Genomic DNA, 13,462 nt, shown 5'->3' with positions numbered 1-13,462 from the left:
GGAAGGCGAGGTGCGGCTGGCCGGCCGACGGGCACCGGGACGGGCACCGGGACGGGGCGGCTGGCTTTGCCTCCGCCTGCTTTGTCGCAGTCGCCTCGCCAGTTCACGCCGAGTCGTCCTAGAAGCAAGTCCATCATGAAGCTGGAGCTGCTACTCGCCGTCGTCTTCCTCTCCGGTGAGTCGACTCCCGCGCCGCCGCACCGCGCGCCGTCGACGTGCTGCCAGTGTCGTGACCCCAGCCAGTGGATCGCGAGCGCGGCGTGCCGCGTAGAGCTCGAAACGAACCGACGCTCGTTCTGTATGGCTTGGCCTGTACTGCTGTGCTAGTTGGCTCTGTTGTTTCTGGGGGGAACGCCAGGGGATTTATGCAAGCGAGTGTACTTTATGTTCCTCGTTCGTTACTTTTCCTCCCACCGACCGGGCCGGGCGCGCGGTCGAGCGCTCTTTGACAACTCGTTCGTGTGATTACAAATACACTTCGCATACATCCACACACAGACGCACAGCCAGCCAGACAAACAAACGCGCGCACACACACACGCACGCAGTCTGACAGACAGTCCGCGCCGGGCCCAGGCCGGCGACTCGGCTCCACAGTCCACCGCTCGGCTCGCTCTTCGCTTCTGCTTCTGGTCCAGAAGAATTCCCCGGAGGATTACGGCTGCTGCAGACTGATTCCGAGTGTCGTTTTTGTAGCTCTGTCTCTCTCGCACTCATAGAGCATCTCGTGTAGGTGCGAGAGAGACAGAACGAGTCAGTCAGCAGAAGCGCCTCGCCTGGCGTTCTGGAGTGGGGATCATCGTCAAGGATTCGCCACTGCCGGGACGGGCCTGCTGGCCGGCGTGGCGTAATTATCGTGCGGGCCTAGAGCACTCGATGACCGTCACGACGCACTTAGTTCCCGTCAGCCCCTCGGAGTTCCCGCCAAGGGATTACCGAGACGCACCTGGGCCCTCCCCGCGCCAGCCAATCTTTTATTCGTCGGAATGGCGATGAAGCGCAAGTCACAGGACAGACGCCTCCTGGCCGCACCCGCGGCTGCCGCGCCGACGCCGCCGACGCCGCCGGGAGGGACGAGGCCGCTGTTAGTTATTCAAATGCGCGAGGAGTTTCCAACCGCGCCTCAAATTATTGACAGCAGACAACACGTCGATCTGTTAATCGCCCCGTGAACACGTTTTACAGCTTCCAGCGAGCAATAAATGAGTTTTGGGCCTTGCGCGGTCGTGCCACTGTGTTGGGGCAAACAGCCGGCAAATCAGTCTGCAGGCCGGGATGATGACTTGATTCGTGTCCGGCCGGCGTGCCGTGCCGCGCCGGCGTGCCCTGCTGCAGCTAATCGCCCGCCCCGCCCCGCCCCGCCCCGCCCCGCCCTCCGCCCCGCCCCGCCTTTCCCCGCCCCGCCCGCCCCGCGGCGGAAAGTCGGAAAAAACGCGCGCGTGGGAAGGCGGCTGGTGAAGGGCGGCTGGGCCTCGGCCTGCCTTGCCTCGGCCGCGGTCGCCAACAAGTGCCCCGCCACGCGCCGGGTCGGGGCGGGGGAGGGGGGGGGGAGGGGGAGGGGACCGAATCGGCGATCATGAATGGGGATGGCCGGGGATGCCCCGCCGCGGCCGCAAGCGCAAGGCACGCCGCGCCGCGGCAGACTTGCTCCGCAGAATTGGGCGCTGCGAACCAGGAAAGGCCGGCGGGGGCGGGGCAGCGCGGCGCAGCGCGGGGCAGCGCGCATCCCCCGAGGCGACAACGCGACATCGGCCGTTGTCGCGGCCATTGCCGTGTACAGCCGTGAAGCGGAGCGCAGCAAGCGGAGGGAATACCGGCAGGGAAGTACCGCGCCGAGCCGCCCGGCAACGCCCGGCACCCCGTTGTGCCGGCCGTGGCGTTGTGGGGGGCGAGGCGTACTTTTCCACTGCCCTCGCCAGGGACTGCCGCAGCCGGCATGCGCAGCCTCGGCCCCCAGTGGAGGCCGCGCAGGCCGTGGAGGCCGTCCACGAGATAGCCGCCCGCCGCACCCTTCCGAAGAGCTTGGCCGTGTTTCGGAAGGGCGGCGGTCGGCCGGGCGGCGGCCTCGCTCAGGGACACTCCGAGGGACACTCGCTATCGCGGCCGCGATTCCGTGCAGCGGTGTCGTCGCTCTGCCCGTGATTCGTCCCGTAGGGGTGCGAGAGAGACAGAGCGACGAAACGCTGTTCGGGAATCAGTCCACCAGCTTTGCCAGCTACGCCCCGGAGAGCCGCGGCCGCCCCGGCTGGGGAAGCCCGCGCCGTGGGCAGTGCGCAGTGCGGGACGCCGCGGCACGCAGACCGAACGAAAAGAAAAACAAAAAGAAAAGGGAGCAGCGCGACGACGGTGCGGGTACCACCTTGGGTACCACCTGGCCGGGGGGCTGCCAAATGGGATGCACCTCGACGACCACGGCGCGGTGCGCGCGGTGCCGGTTTTCCGAGGGGCCCCGCAGGAATGCCAGGGTTTAAACGCAGGACCAGCAGGACGCGAGCGAGGGGAGGGGAAGGGTCATCCTGGACATTGTCGCAGCGTGGTCTCCGCACCCGGAGCAGCCAGAAAAAGCCGGTGTTTTGACCAACTTTGCAGAGTTTTCACGGGAAAACGGTTTACTCATGTGCATAACCTGTGTCTTCCATTTTCCCGTTTCCTGACCGGCTGCTGTGCCTGCACTGCTTGCAGGGTGGTCGCTGTGCATCCCGCAGAGGCGCGTCTCCCACTACGGCCACCAGGCGCTGCTCCGGCAGGCGCCCAAGGGCGAGCTGCCCGTCGACAAGTTCAACTTCATCGACATCGAGCTGCTGCAGGTACGGAAGGACGAGCGGTCGCACTGAGGGCCAGAAGACCGGGAGGCGGTCCAAATTCCGGACGGGTTTTGAGCTCCCGAGTCGTTAAGTGGGACTCAAACTGAACGAGTGACCCCACCAATAGATTACTCTCCGAACGAGGAGGGATCAATCCGTGGAGTCACACGTTCGGTTCGAGTCCCGTTTAGCCACTCTGGAGCTCAAAACGCGTCCGGGAGGTTTTTGGCCGCCTGCGCCGGTCTTGTGGCCCACTGTGGGTCGGTCACGCGTCGCGTAGACCGGGTCGGGTACATACCGGGTCGCGGAAGGCACGGCTGCCCACGCGCTCGCGACCTCCGCGACGTGGTCGGCGGCGTGGTCGGCGACGTGGTCGGCAAGGCGAGGGAATCCCCGCCCCGATACGCAGCGCACGCGGCTATCGCGCCGCGTTTGGCCGCGGGCTGCTGCTGCCTCGGCGCGGTGAAGAGCGGCGCGGTTTAAAAGCTTCGTACAGCCGGCCCCTCGCAGCGACTCGCACGCATTCGCAAAAATGAAAATAAAGAATAAAACGGCGCCGAGCGGCTCCAGGCTCCAGCTCGAGATCCAGTCCGTGCGGCGGCGGCCCGCGAGGCCCCTACCCGCCGAGCCGGCCGAGCCGGCCGAGCCGGGCGGACGCCGCGGTGCGGACGGGGTATTTCCCAGAGGATGCATACGCCGCGCCGCCACGCCGTGGCTGGCCGTGGCTGGCCGTGGCTGCCGCCGCGCCATACAAATGCTCATGGCGTGTTGTTGTATATGAGGCTGGCCGGCTGGCCGCGCGGCAAAACAGGCGTGTGGGTTTCTCTTCGGCCGATCGCCTTAAGAATTCCCCGGCAAGGCGAGTACCGATGCTGCCGACGTCACGCGCGTGCGTGGCGGGGCGGGGCGGGGCGGGGCGGGGCGGGGACGGGGCAGGGCGGGGCGTGGTGGCCCCGCCGCGGGCAGGTTCAAGTTCAGGATCACGTTCAGCAGGTTCAGGTTCACCGACACTTGCGGCGGCGACGCCACCAACTACTTTTCATTCTGATTTTATTGTTCAGGCCGCCACTTAGTTTTCTAAGGTTGGCGGCTTGAAAGTCACTCACTCACGCCGCTTCCAGCTCAAGCTTGCAGCAGGTGGGAGTAGTATCGCGGGTCGGCCGCGGCGACGGGGGGAGGGGAGGGGCGGTGCATTCTGAGTCTGGAGTAAGTGCGGGGCCGCCTGGCCGCCTCATCGGCCCGCTGACGTCAACGCAGGTGACGACGTCCGCAAGCTGTTCGCTGTTTTCCGCGCGCGTCGACGTAGTGCGTGGCGAAGGACGAGACGCGTTTCGGGCGTTGGCCATCCGGGGCCATCCGGGGCCATCCGGGGCCATCCGGGGCCATCCGGGACGACCAGCCCCGACTAATGAATCCCCGTCATTGTTTTCCCCAGCTGACCGCCGAGTCCGAGGCGGGCAATGTGGTGCTGTCCCCCGCCAGCGTCAAGACGACGCTCTCCATGCTGTGGGAGGGCGCCGAGGGTCGCACGGCGCAGGAGATCGGCTCCGCGCTGCGTCTCCACGGCCGCAGCCGCGACAAGCAGGAGCAGCAGCTGCACCAGTACCAGCAGAACCTGACCGTGAGTAACAGCGTCTGGGCGTGAGCCTGCCTGGAGCCGCCCATAGTGCAGGCCCTGGTGGCGGCCAAAATTCTGGACGCGTTTTGAGCTCCAGAGTCACTAAATGGGACTCGAATCAAACGTGTGACCCCACCAATAGATTGCTCTCTGGACGAGGAATCCATTGGTGGGGTCACACGTTTGATTCGAGCCCTGTTTAGCGATTCTGGAGCTCTACACGCGTCTAGAGTTTTGTCCGCCTCTGCCGTGGCCCACTGGGGGGCGTCCGGTCTGACAGCGAGAGAGACAGAGCGACCTGTTGTTGTTTTAACAATGGGGCGGTCCGATCGATGGGGCCGCCGCCCTACTTTCGCCCCGATCGACAACAAAAACAACAATCTTTGCTAACGAGCCCCTCGCCTCGACAGGTGCCGGCGGCGCAGGGCGAGCAGCCCTCCTCCACCCTCAACGTGGCCAGCCAGGTCTTCTACAACAACCACGTGACCATCAACCCGGCCTACAGCGACGCCCTGGCCAACTACGGCGCGCGGACGCAGGCCGTCAACATGAGCGACCCCGCGCTCGCCGCCGCCACCATCAACAAGTGGGTCAGCACGGCCACGCACGGCCACCTGCCCTCCCTCGTCGAGCCTGGTGAGTCTGCTCCCTGCGTCGTACGGCTCTGCGGACGCTCGGATAGCGTCCCGACGTGAAGGTCTGCCGCACGGTTCGGTTGTAACAGCCACCCTATGCACCGTGTAGCGCCTGCGAGAGGCCGCCAGCCCGTCCCGCAACACGCCGGAGTGGAGACGGTGGCTACCTTGCCCCTGTGAAGATGACAGGCGCGAGGTAGGCCACCGTCTCCACTCCGGTGTGTAGCGGGGCCGGCCGGCGGCCTACCTCGCAGGCGCTACACGTAGGTTATAAGCAAACGGTGCTCTCAGCAACATTGTAGCCACACACAAGGACGTTCGGGCTCCGGGCACGAAAAGGCATTCGATCAATTGTGGCCTGGCCTCTCAAGTCGAGTCACGCCACCCGGGCGCGCCTGGCGGACAGGCAAAGAACGCGTGCAAGCTTGGCGAGTTGCCTGCAGAAACGAAATCATTAGCGTAAGCAAGCCAGCAAGCGCAGCAACCTAACTCTTCTCTTCTTTCCCGGCGCTTCGCCGCGCTTTGCAGACAGCCTGTCGGACAACCCCGTGATGATGCTGGCCAACGCCGTGTTCTTCCAAGGCACCTGGCAGGTGGCGTTCGACCCGCTGCTCACGCAGGAGTCGTGCTTCTACGCGTCCGCGTCCGAGCCGTGCCACAAGGTGCAGATGATGGAGACCATGGGCTCGTTCCGCAGCAAGCTCATCCACGAGCTGGAGGCCACGCTCCTCGAAATGCCGTACAATGTAAGATTGATCCGTCTTTGGTGTCGGTAATGGGACAATGCACGCGAGGCCCGTGTCGCTATTGATTTGGTGGTTGCCCCGCAGGACGGCCGCTTCTCCATGTTGATCCTGCTGCCCGAACGGAGGGACGGCATGCAGGAGCTGATGAGGAACATCGTGTTCGCCAACCTGCTGCACGTGCTCAACAGCGACCTGGAGGACTCGGAGTACGTCGTCTCCATCCCCAAGTTCTCGATCGAGTACAGCACGGACCTGGTGCCCGTCCTGAACAAGGTGAGGCGCTTGACGGGGCGAAAACGCCAGGAATGGTCGGAGACGGGAGCGTGTGGTAAACCGCGGCGGTGTGTTGCAGCTCCGAGTGGTGGACGTGTTCTCCCCGGCGGCCAACTTGTCCAGGATGCTGAAGCAGGACGCCACGACGCGAGTCGAGCCCGCCGTCAGCAACGTGTTCCACAAGTCCAAGATCGTGGTCAACGAGGAGGGGGCCATCGCGTCGGGAGCCACAGGTACGCCCGTATTCGCGCTGGCAAAAACTGAAAGCTGCCGCCGCCGAGTGGATTTGAACCTCTGTCTTTCGTGTCACAGGCGCCCTGGTCGTGCCCCTGATGGGCGGCCCCCAGCCCAAGTTCCGCGCCGACCACCCCTTCCTGTTCTTCATTCGCGACGTCAAGACGGGCGGCTTCCTCTTCGCCGGCCGCGTGTCGCGCCCCGAGGCCGCCGACGTCGCGCAGCCCGAGATGCCCGCCGTGCTGCTCAGCGAGATGAAGGAGTCGGCCACGGCGGGGCCCTCGTCGGCCACCTCCAAGCGGTCCAACGCCGCGGCCGCGCAGCAGAACGTCAAGGACGACATCAACTTCCCCACCAACGGCAGCAGGGACTGAGGCCTGACTGCCCCCTTTCCTTTCCTCCCCTCTCTGCGTCTGGACGGTCTGGGCGGTCTAGACGGTCTGGACGTGCGACACCTGACGACTCGAGACGTACTATGAGATAGGATTTTGTTTTAGACCCTCGACGAGCGGCGAAGCGGCGACGCGGCGAACAGATGACGTGACTGGTGTAGTTATTTATTCTGCGGTGCCGCACAAGTTTCCCCCAGTGTTTAGTCGTTAAAATAGTTTGAAGCGAAAATTGAAATCAAACCGTGGCGACGGCAGTGCCACTTCGAGCCATATTTTTTGCACGTTTACGTTGTTGTTACATTTCTTTCCTCCGAGGAGACTGTTATTTTATTTAGACATATAGTTTTTGTATTAGTGTTGAGACTTGTGCGTAGTTTTAAGCTAATAATATTTATGTATGCTGTGATTTCTTTACGGTGGTTTATTTTTTATGCGATTTGTATACCTTGATCATAGTGTTGGCTACTAGTGCCACCAACTGATTGTGGAAGAAGCTCACCCACGTTCATGCGAATGAGATGGGCACCCAAGTCAAAGTTTTAATGGGCGTTCCCTCGGACGTTCCCACCGCTCAAGACACGAACTGTGCTCCAGTCAAAATCGGGGAACACGACCACTTTCAAGAAAACACCTGCCGTTTGTATCGTAGAATCCGCAAGGACAAAGATTTATTTATCCGGGAATTTTCCCCACCGATCTCATAAAAGAAACAGCGGTTCGGGCGAAATGCAGTCCCGCCGAGACTCTTTCCTCCAGCTTACTCCTACAAGCCAACGACGAAAGAGGTCAGTTCGAGGTATCCATGTTGCAGTAATTAATAAAAATTGAAAACTTAAATTGAAGTTTCAATAGGTATACTTTTCACACCTAATTCAAACCTACAACCTTACATCCACCCTGTTAAATTTCAGAAAAGCGCCACCCAGGGTATGGAAAATATCCGAATGGGGAGTAATGGGGGCGAGGGGGCATGCCCCCCCCCCCCCCCCCCCGGGCATCTATCACTTGATGAACTATGCTGGTGCTTGGTCAATAAATCAGTCAACACAATATTTCATTGGAACGGCAAAATCGATAATACAATAACACAATATACAAAACAATCAACCGCAAAATTATTAAAAACCTTGGAAACACGAGGGAGGGGGCGGAGAGGTCATTGTCTAAATAATTTGATTAAAAATGCCAAATATACTCATGGAACGAAAGTCGGAGGAGTTGCTCATTTTGTTGGAGGGCCAAACAACTCTCGGTGCCACTATCCAATTCCACTGGAATGCTGAAACCTCCAGCCCCCCTTTGATAATACAGCCCCTCTCCTCTCGTCGGGCGGTCCATTTAATTTTTATGCCGTATTGCCGAAAACAATCAATACGAGCGCACGCAGGTCTGCCATTTTCCACTCGTCTTCGTCCCTTCGTCCGGACGCGAAGCAACGCGAAGCGCCAAGCACGGCCCCACCACGCTCGGAATAATACGCGGTCCCGGGCGTACGCAGCATTCTTTCGCTCACGCAGCCACGCTCGCGCCGCTTTTTAAAATCCCCTCCGCTTCGCGGAGTTCTTCGTTTTGCCGCTTCGCCTCTTCGCGTCGTCGCTGAGGGCGCCACGGGTCCTCTTTCCGGGTTTTTGGCTACAGCTCGGTGGTGACGTCAGCGACTGCTCCCCCAGCCGGCCTGGCCCAGCAGGCAGCAGAGTCTGTCCGCCGCCGCCGTCCCGCTACCAATCAGCCATGTTCGTTGAGAGTTGGAAAAAAATCGCTCCGTGAATCAAGCGTTCCACGGCCTGCCCCCCTGTTCGAAGTGCCCTAGTTTTGTAGTGATACGGTGGCTAAGCTCTCCGTCTTTTATTTTCCGTGAGTTTGGAATCTCCACGATACAGCCATGAGTTACGGGAGGCCTCCGCCTAGAATTGATGGCATGGTGTCTCTGAAAGTGGGCAACCTGACCTACCGAACGACGACCGACGATTTGCGACGGGTGTTCGAAAAATTCGGCGAAGTCGGGGATGTCTACATCCCGAAAGACAGATTCTCACGAGAGAGTAGAGGATTTGCGTTCGTGAGGTAAGTAAATATTAAATATGATCCTGTAACGTTAGCAGCTTGGTCTGCGTAGTAGGGCTGCGCGACTACTGTGAACAACTGAGCGTCCATGATATTTTCTCTCGGAGAATGTTTGTGTTGATGGAGTCTCGGCTCGATCAGCGCGCATGCCCAAACTTTGCTTATTGGACGGTTGTTTAGGCAACGAATCTAACAATTGATCCCGTCCAGTTTATTGTAGCAACGCAGTCTCGCTTTGACCACGCCGTTCCGGTTTGGTGCGCCGCGTCATTTGGCCGGATTTTTTCTTCTCCCCAGAACGATGCCGCCATCTTGATTAGGTCCTAGTCCCACGTCTCCTGAGCTGTTGGTTCAACGAACTGACGTGTCACCCGAATCTTGTAGTGTTGCATTAACTCAACTCCTGTGGCGGCCAGAGTCTTTGCTTCTGTTCCAAAATGTCTTACGGTCGGCCTCCGCCCCGCATCGACGGCATGGTGTCCCTGAAAGTAGACAACCTCACGTATCGCACCACGCCAGAGGATTTGAGGCGTGTGTTCGAGCGGTGCGGGGAGGTGGGAGATATTTACATCCCCCGCGACAGATTCTCGAGAGAGAGCCGCGGATTCGCGTTTGTAAGGTGAGTGAGCGGTCTGGGGCGCATCGGAACTAAGAGAGATGCACTGGATGCACTGGCCCTTATGCCTGTTTCACCCCATTTCCCATTCCTTGGCTCCTGCAAGCTTTGGTGCATTTTTTGTGTGCCGCGCTCTTGAGGGCTCAGGCTCAGCCTTTTAACGGGTTTACTTTGTTATTAAGTGGCTTCTTCTGGGATTACGACTTGTTGGAGTCGATATTAGAAGCTATCTAGGTTGCCACGCACCGCTGGCCACGTAAACTGGGTTATGCCACATGAACTGAAGCAAGTGCATTGTTGCTGAATAGTTGTTAATAAAAACTTAAAAGTTTTTGAAGATATTGCCTTGGCATACTTTCAAGTCAGTTCTATGCGTACTGTTTTATTCTGTGTGAGAAAAGTCAACTCGTGATGCTTCAATCGTGACAGGTTTTCCTAGCACAAGCATTTTGGCTGGCAGATGAGCACCCAATCTCTACTTGTTTTAATAGATGTCTTTCTTGTTTTTAAAGGTTCTATGACAAACGAGATGCTGAAGACGCACTGGACGCTATGGATGGAAGACTCCTCGACGGAAGGGAATTGCGAGTCCAGATGGCCCGCTATGGACGGCCTTCTTCACCATACCGCAGGAACAGCCGCAGAAGAAGGTAAGTTGATCTCCAAATTTTGGTTGTAACTTTAGGCTTTCTCTTTTCCCTTACGATGGAACATGTAATTGCAGCCGATCTGGTTCTCGTTCCCGCCGCCGTTCTCGCAGTCGCAGTCGCAGCCGATCTCGCTCCCGCTACTCGAGATCTCGATCTCGCCGCCGCTCCTACTCCAGGTCCCGGTCCCGCTCTCGTTCTGACAGCAAGAGCTCACGAGGCAGGTCCCGCTCCAGGTCAAAGAGTGCTGACCGAGCAGAACGCACCAGCAAGTCACGTTCCAAGTCCAAAGATTAAGGTATTGCCCATTTCATGTTGGTTATGGTGTGTGCTGGCATTTTGTTTGTGAAAAGAACCTCGTTACTTTTTGCTGTATCCTCATACCTGATAGCACATCGGTCTTCGTTTCAGATTGAACGTGCAAATGGTTTTGGGGGAGAGTTGAGCGCTGTTTGGTGCTTCATTCAAAGGTATATTGCATTTTAAAGTTTATATATTTATCTCCCTCAACATCCAATTTTTGTTTGACGTTGAAACAAGATGACACGAATTTTATGTGACTGAAGGTTATGGTCAATTTAGATCATTCGTAACCTGTTTGCAGTTTCCCCCTGCATTTTTTTTTATCGTACACTTTATTTTGAAGCTTATGCTACTGCTTCAGATTGTGTACAATCGTAGATGTTTTACAAATCACAAGTTTGTTTCCGACTTAGTTTTGTACTACCCTTTCAATTGTAGGTGATAGTTTAGGCTTCATACTTCTTAAATGTCCTATTCACTTAACGACTCTGCCATAAATTTTGCTCTAAGGTGTGAAGCAGATGTTCCACTATCAAATCTCTTGTCAGTTCATACTGCAGTTTTAAAATGAGTTGCTGTTCTCTGTGTGTTTGAGATGGGGACTTTCAAATTCTTATTAACTGCTTAGTCAGAACTGTTTGTCATTTTGTTTCTCCATTAGTTGCTTTTGGTTTTTCAGACTATTGAATTCCATAGTAGGTTATAATCATGTCCTTTCATTTTGTGTGGCATTTGTGGTAACCACAGATTGCCAAAACCATGAATCGAAGCATAAATTTGCCTGATTTAACTTTTAAATATTCTCTTGTCAGTTATATTTAGTTCTATCCTGAATTCATATATTCACAAGTTACTATCATTTCCAGTTAAATATCTCATGGTGTGATTTCATTGTGCATTGTCTTTATATTTTCTTCGTTGCAATAAGCTTGTGAAGTGTTAATTGTAAAATATGAATTAGTCACTGTACTGCATTAATATTGTAGTATACATTTACAAATAAATCACTTTCCTTTACTAGAGATGTGTTTCAGGTTTTCTTTTATTACAAATAATTGTGGCTCTTTTGGAATTGATAGCGTATATTGCTTTATATTACAACTTAAAAATTGGCCTTGTCAATTCAATTGTTAGGAGTAAATGTATCTCTAATGTTAGTGTGGAGCTATTAAACTGCTCCATTTGCAATTGTGAATCTACAGCATAGCGCATGCTGTGGTATGTCTTAGTGTCTAAATTAAAGATTTATCTGAAAGTCTATGGAAATCTTGTTTGCCATTTCTGCTGTTGGGTTTGTTGTAGCCTGAACAGATCCCCCTTTTAACAATTACTGTGAGTGTTTATTCTGTGCGGCTGGTTTGAAATGTTTTGAGCTGACCTTTTGTATTTTCGGTGCCACAGGGCGCGAGACCGTGCGCTGTGGTAGCGGTAACGAGTGCTGAGAATGGGGGTTGCGGTTGCGAGACTATGCTGAGATCGGGGTGTTGCGAGCGAGCTCCAGGCTCCAGGCTCCGGGCGTGCTCCAGGCCAGACGAGACAAGCGAGACACGAGACTTGGTCGTGGAGGCCGAGCCTGGCCGAGCCTGGCCGGGACATGGCGAGCGTGCGGGTTGCTGTTTGGCTGACATTTTCGGGGCAGGCAGTTTCCTCAGTCGCTGAGTCCGTAATGTTGGCCACACTCAGAATTGAGTGTTCAAACAAAAAAAAATCTCTCCTCGCCTTAACAATCACATCAGGCTTTCCCTACTTACACTATTACACAATCTTTAAGCAAATGGTCAAGCAAAGCTGGTCATATGAATTTTTACCATATGATTGTCTTTTTTCTATTTTGTGATCCTGTTTTTTGGCCATTTGCCTCAAGATTTTTCTTGCCTATCACCTTGCCTGAATACTTAATCCTTCAAAACTTCAACCTTTATCATAGTTGCTGCACAATTTAGCAAGGTGGGTATTCAGAGAAATTTTGTCATTTCTAGTGTAAATGCAAGGTTCTGTACAGCTGGGCAGATTTGAGTAGCTAATTCACTGGCGTTACTCTTCAGTATCGCATCTTTCTAAACTCGTATGCTAGGTGTTATTCATGCACCTGCCATTAACTTAATTCCCACTCTTGCAGGGGTAGCTAAAAGCAGTTCAACTTATTTTATGAAAGTCTGTACTGCCCAATACCTGCTTCAGGTTCAATACCCAATGTTCAATATCAATTGTAGACTGCATGTTGCCTTTACACATTTCCTCTGCATGTGGACAATATGACAGTATATCCCATTTTTTTCATAGCTGCTGATATCTAGCCATACATTTTCTTTGTTTAATTTCTGGCTAGATCAATGTTGAGTGCTTTTCTTGTACCATGTAGGGAGGTACAGTACTTTTTAGTTTGGAAAATATTTAGCTGAGACACAAGTTTGTAAGATACATGGTGTTGGTGTCTCTCCATTCTATATATATTTTTTTAAATTAAATGAAACCATGTTGAATGGTATGCATGTGAAGTGCTCTGGTGGTGGCTATTTCGTGGTGAAAGGCTTGGGACTGATGTGCTGTTGAAATGACACTTCAATCAAGTCAATTTCTTATGCCAGACCTACATTCTGGCAGTTGCACTTAGTAATATACATTTCAATTAATGGCAACGAAAGAAAAGAGCTGGTAACTTTTGGAATCTAAAGACATTTTTTCCCATTCTTTTCTTTACATTTTATGGATGGCGTCTTGTCACATGTTATTGATATTTGTTCTTTTTCAGATTCTCTGATGGGTGAAATTTGCTGTGGATGTGCCTTTGTTTCAGAGTAAATAAAATTCTTGTGCTAAAAAGTGTCGTTATCCTTTTCCTCTTGTCATGCACCTTGCATGTTCTTGCACCAGCTCAGCACACACATCATTCTTTTTGAACCCTTTTTCAGTAAAATTTACAAGCGATCTGGAGAAGAGGTGGCAATTAAACAGAAACAAAACTCGGTGGTTTCGTCCGCGTGTCGAAAACCCATCAGTGAACTGAAAATAGAGTGCTTTGCACCAGAAAAACTAGAAAATAACAATAAAAATAAGAACTTTAACAACCATGCATCAGAAAAGTTGTCATTAATGAAAATTCTGCACATAGCATTAGGCTCCTATTTGC

At 54.7% G+C, this 13,462-nt stretch overlaps 2 protein-coding genes across 6 annotated transcripts; both read left to right on the top strand.

The window, feature by feature from the left end:
* The first annotated feature begins 23 nt into the window (after nt 1–23).
* LOC117650001 (serine protease inhibitor 42Dd-like) lies at nt 24–7,539 on the top strand. Its single transcript, XM_034393243.1, has 8 exons — nt 24–175; nt 2,683–2,807; nt 4,240–4,425; nt 4,833–5,058; nt 5,586–5,803; nt 5,888–6,076; nt 6,156–6,309; nt 6,389–7,539. Exons 1-8 carry the CDS (start codon nt 136–138, stop codon nt 6,682–6,684), a joined length of 1,434 nt encoding a protein of 477 aa, XP_034249134.1. The 5' UTR covers nt 24–135; the 3' UTR covers nt 6,685–7,539.
* An 810-nt stretch (nt 7,540–8,349) lies between these two features.
* On the top strand, nt 8,350–13,155 carry LOC117650003 (serine/arginine-rich splicing factor 2). 5 transcript variants are annotated; one of them, XR_004588012.1, is made up of 5 exons: nt 8,353–8,766; nt 9,895–10,032; nt 10,107–10,327; nt 10,441–10,499; nt 11,734–13,155. XR_004588012.1 is itself a non-coding variant. In XM_034393248.1 (5 exons), the coding sequence occupies exons 2-4, from the start codon at nt 9,204–9,206 to the stop codon at nt 10,324–10,326; spliced, it is 504 nt and encodes a 167-aa protein (XP_034249139.1). In that variant the 5' UTR covers nt 8,626–8,766; nt 9,064–9,203; the 3' UTR covers nt 10,327; nt 10,441–11,598. The 5 variants fall into 5 exon arrangements, 4 of the variants coding, with proteins under 4 accessions (XP_034249138.1, XP_034249136.1, XP_034249139.1 ...); XM_034393248.1 differs by lacking the exon at nt 11,734–13,155 and adding an exon at nt 9,064–9,385 and having other exon boundaries at nt 8,626–8,766; nt 10,143–10,327; nt 10,441–11,598; XM_034393246.1 differs by lacking the exon at nt 11,734–13,155 and adding an exon at nt 9,064–9,385 and having other exon boundaries at nt 8,626–8,766; nt 10,441–11,598.
* Nucleotides 13,156–13,462: the final 307 nt, after the last annotated feature.

This window comes from Thrips palmi, unplaced genomic scaffold, assembly GCF_012932325.1.
Source record: "Thrips palmi isolate BJ-2018 unplaced genomic scaffold, TpBJ-2018v1 HiC_scaffold_4, whole genome shotgun sequence".
In the NCBI taxonomy this organism is placed as follows: domain Eukaryota; kingdom Metazoa; phylum Arthropoda; class Insecta; order Thysanoptera; family Thripidae; genus Thrips; species Thrips palmi.
Note: the sequence above shows the minus strand (reverse complement) of the source record. Positions and strands in the feature narration are given on the sequence as shown.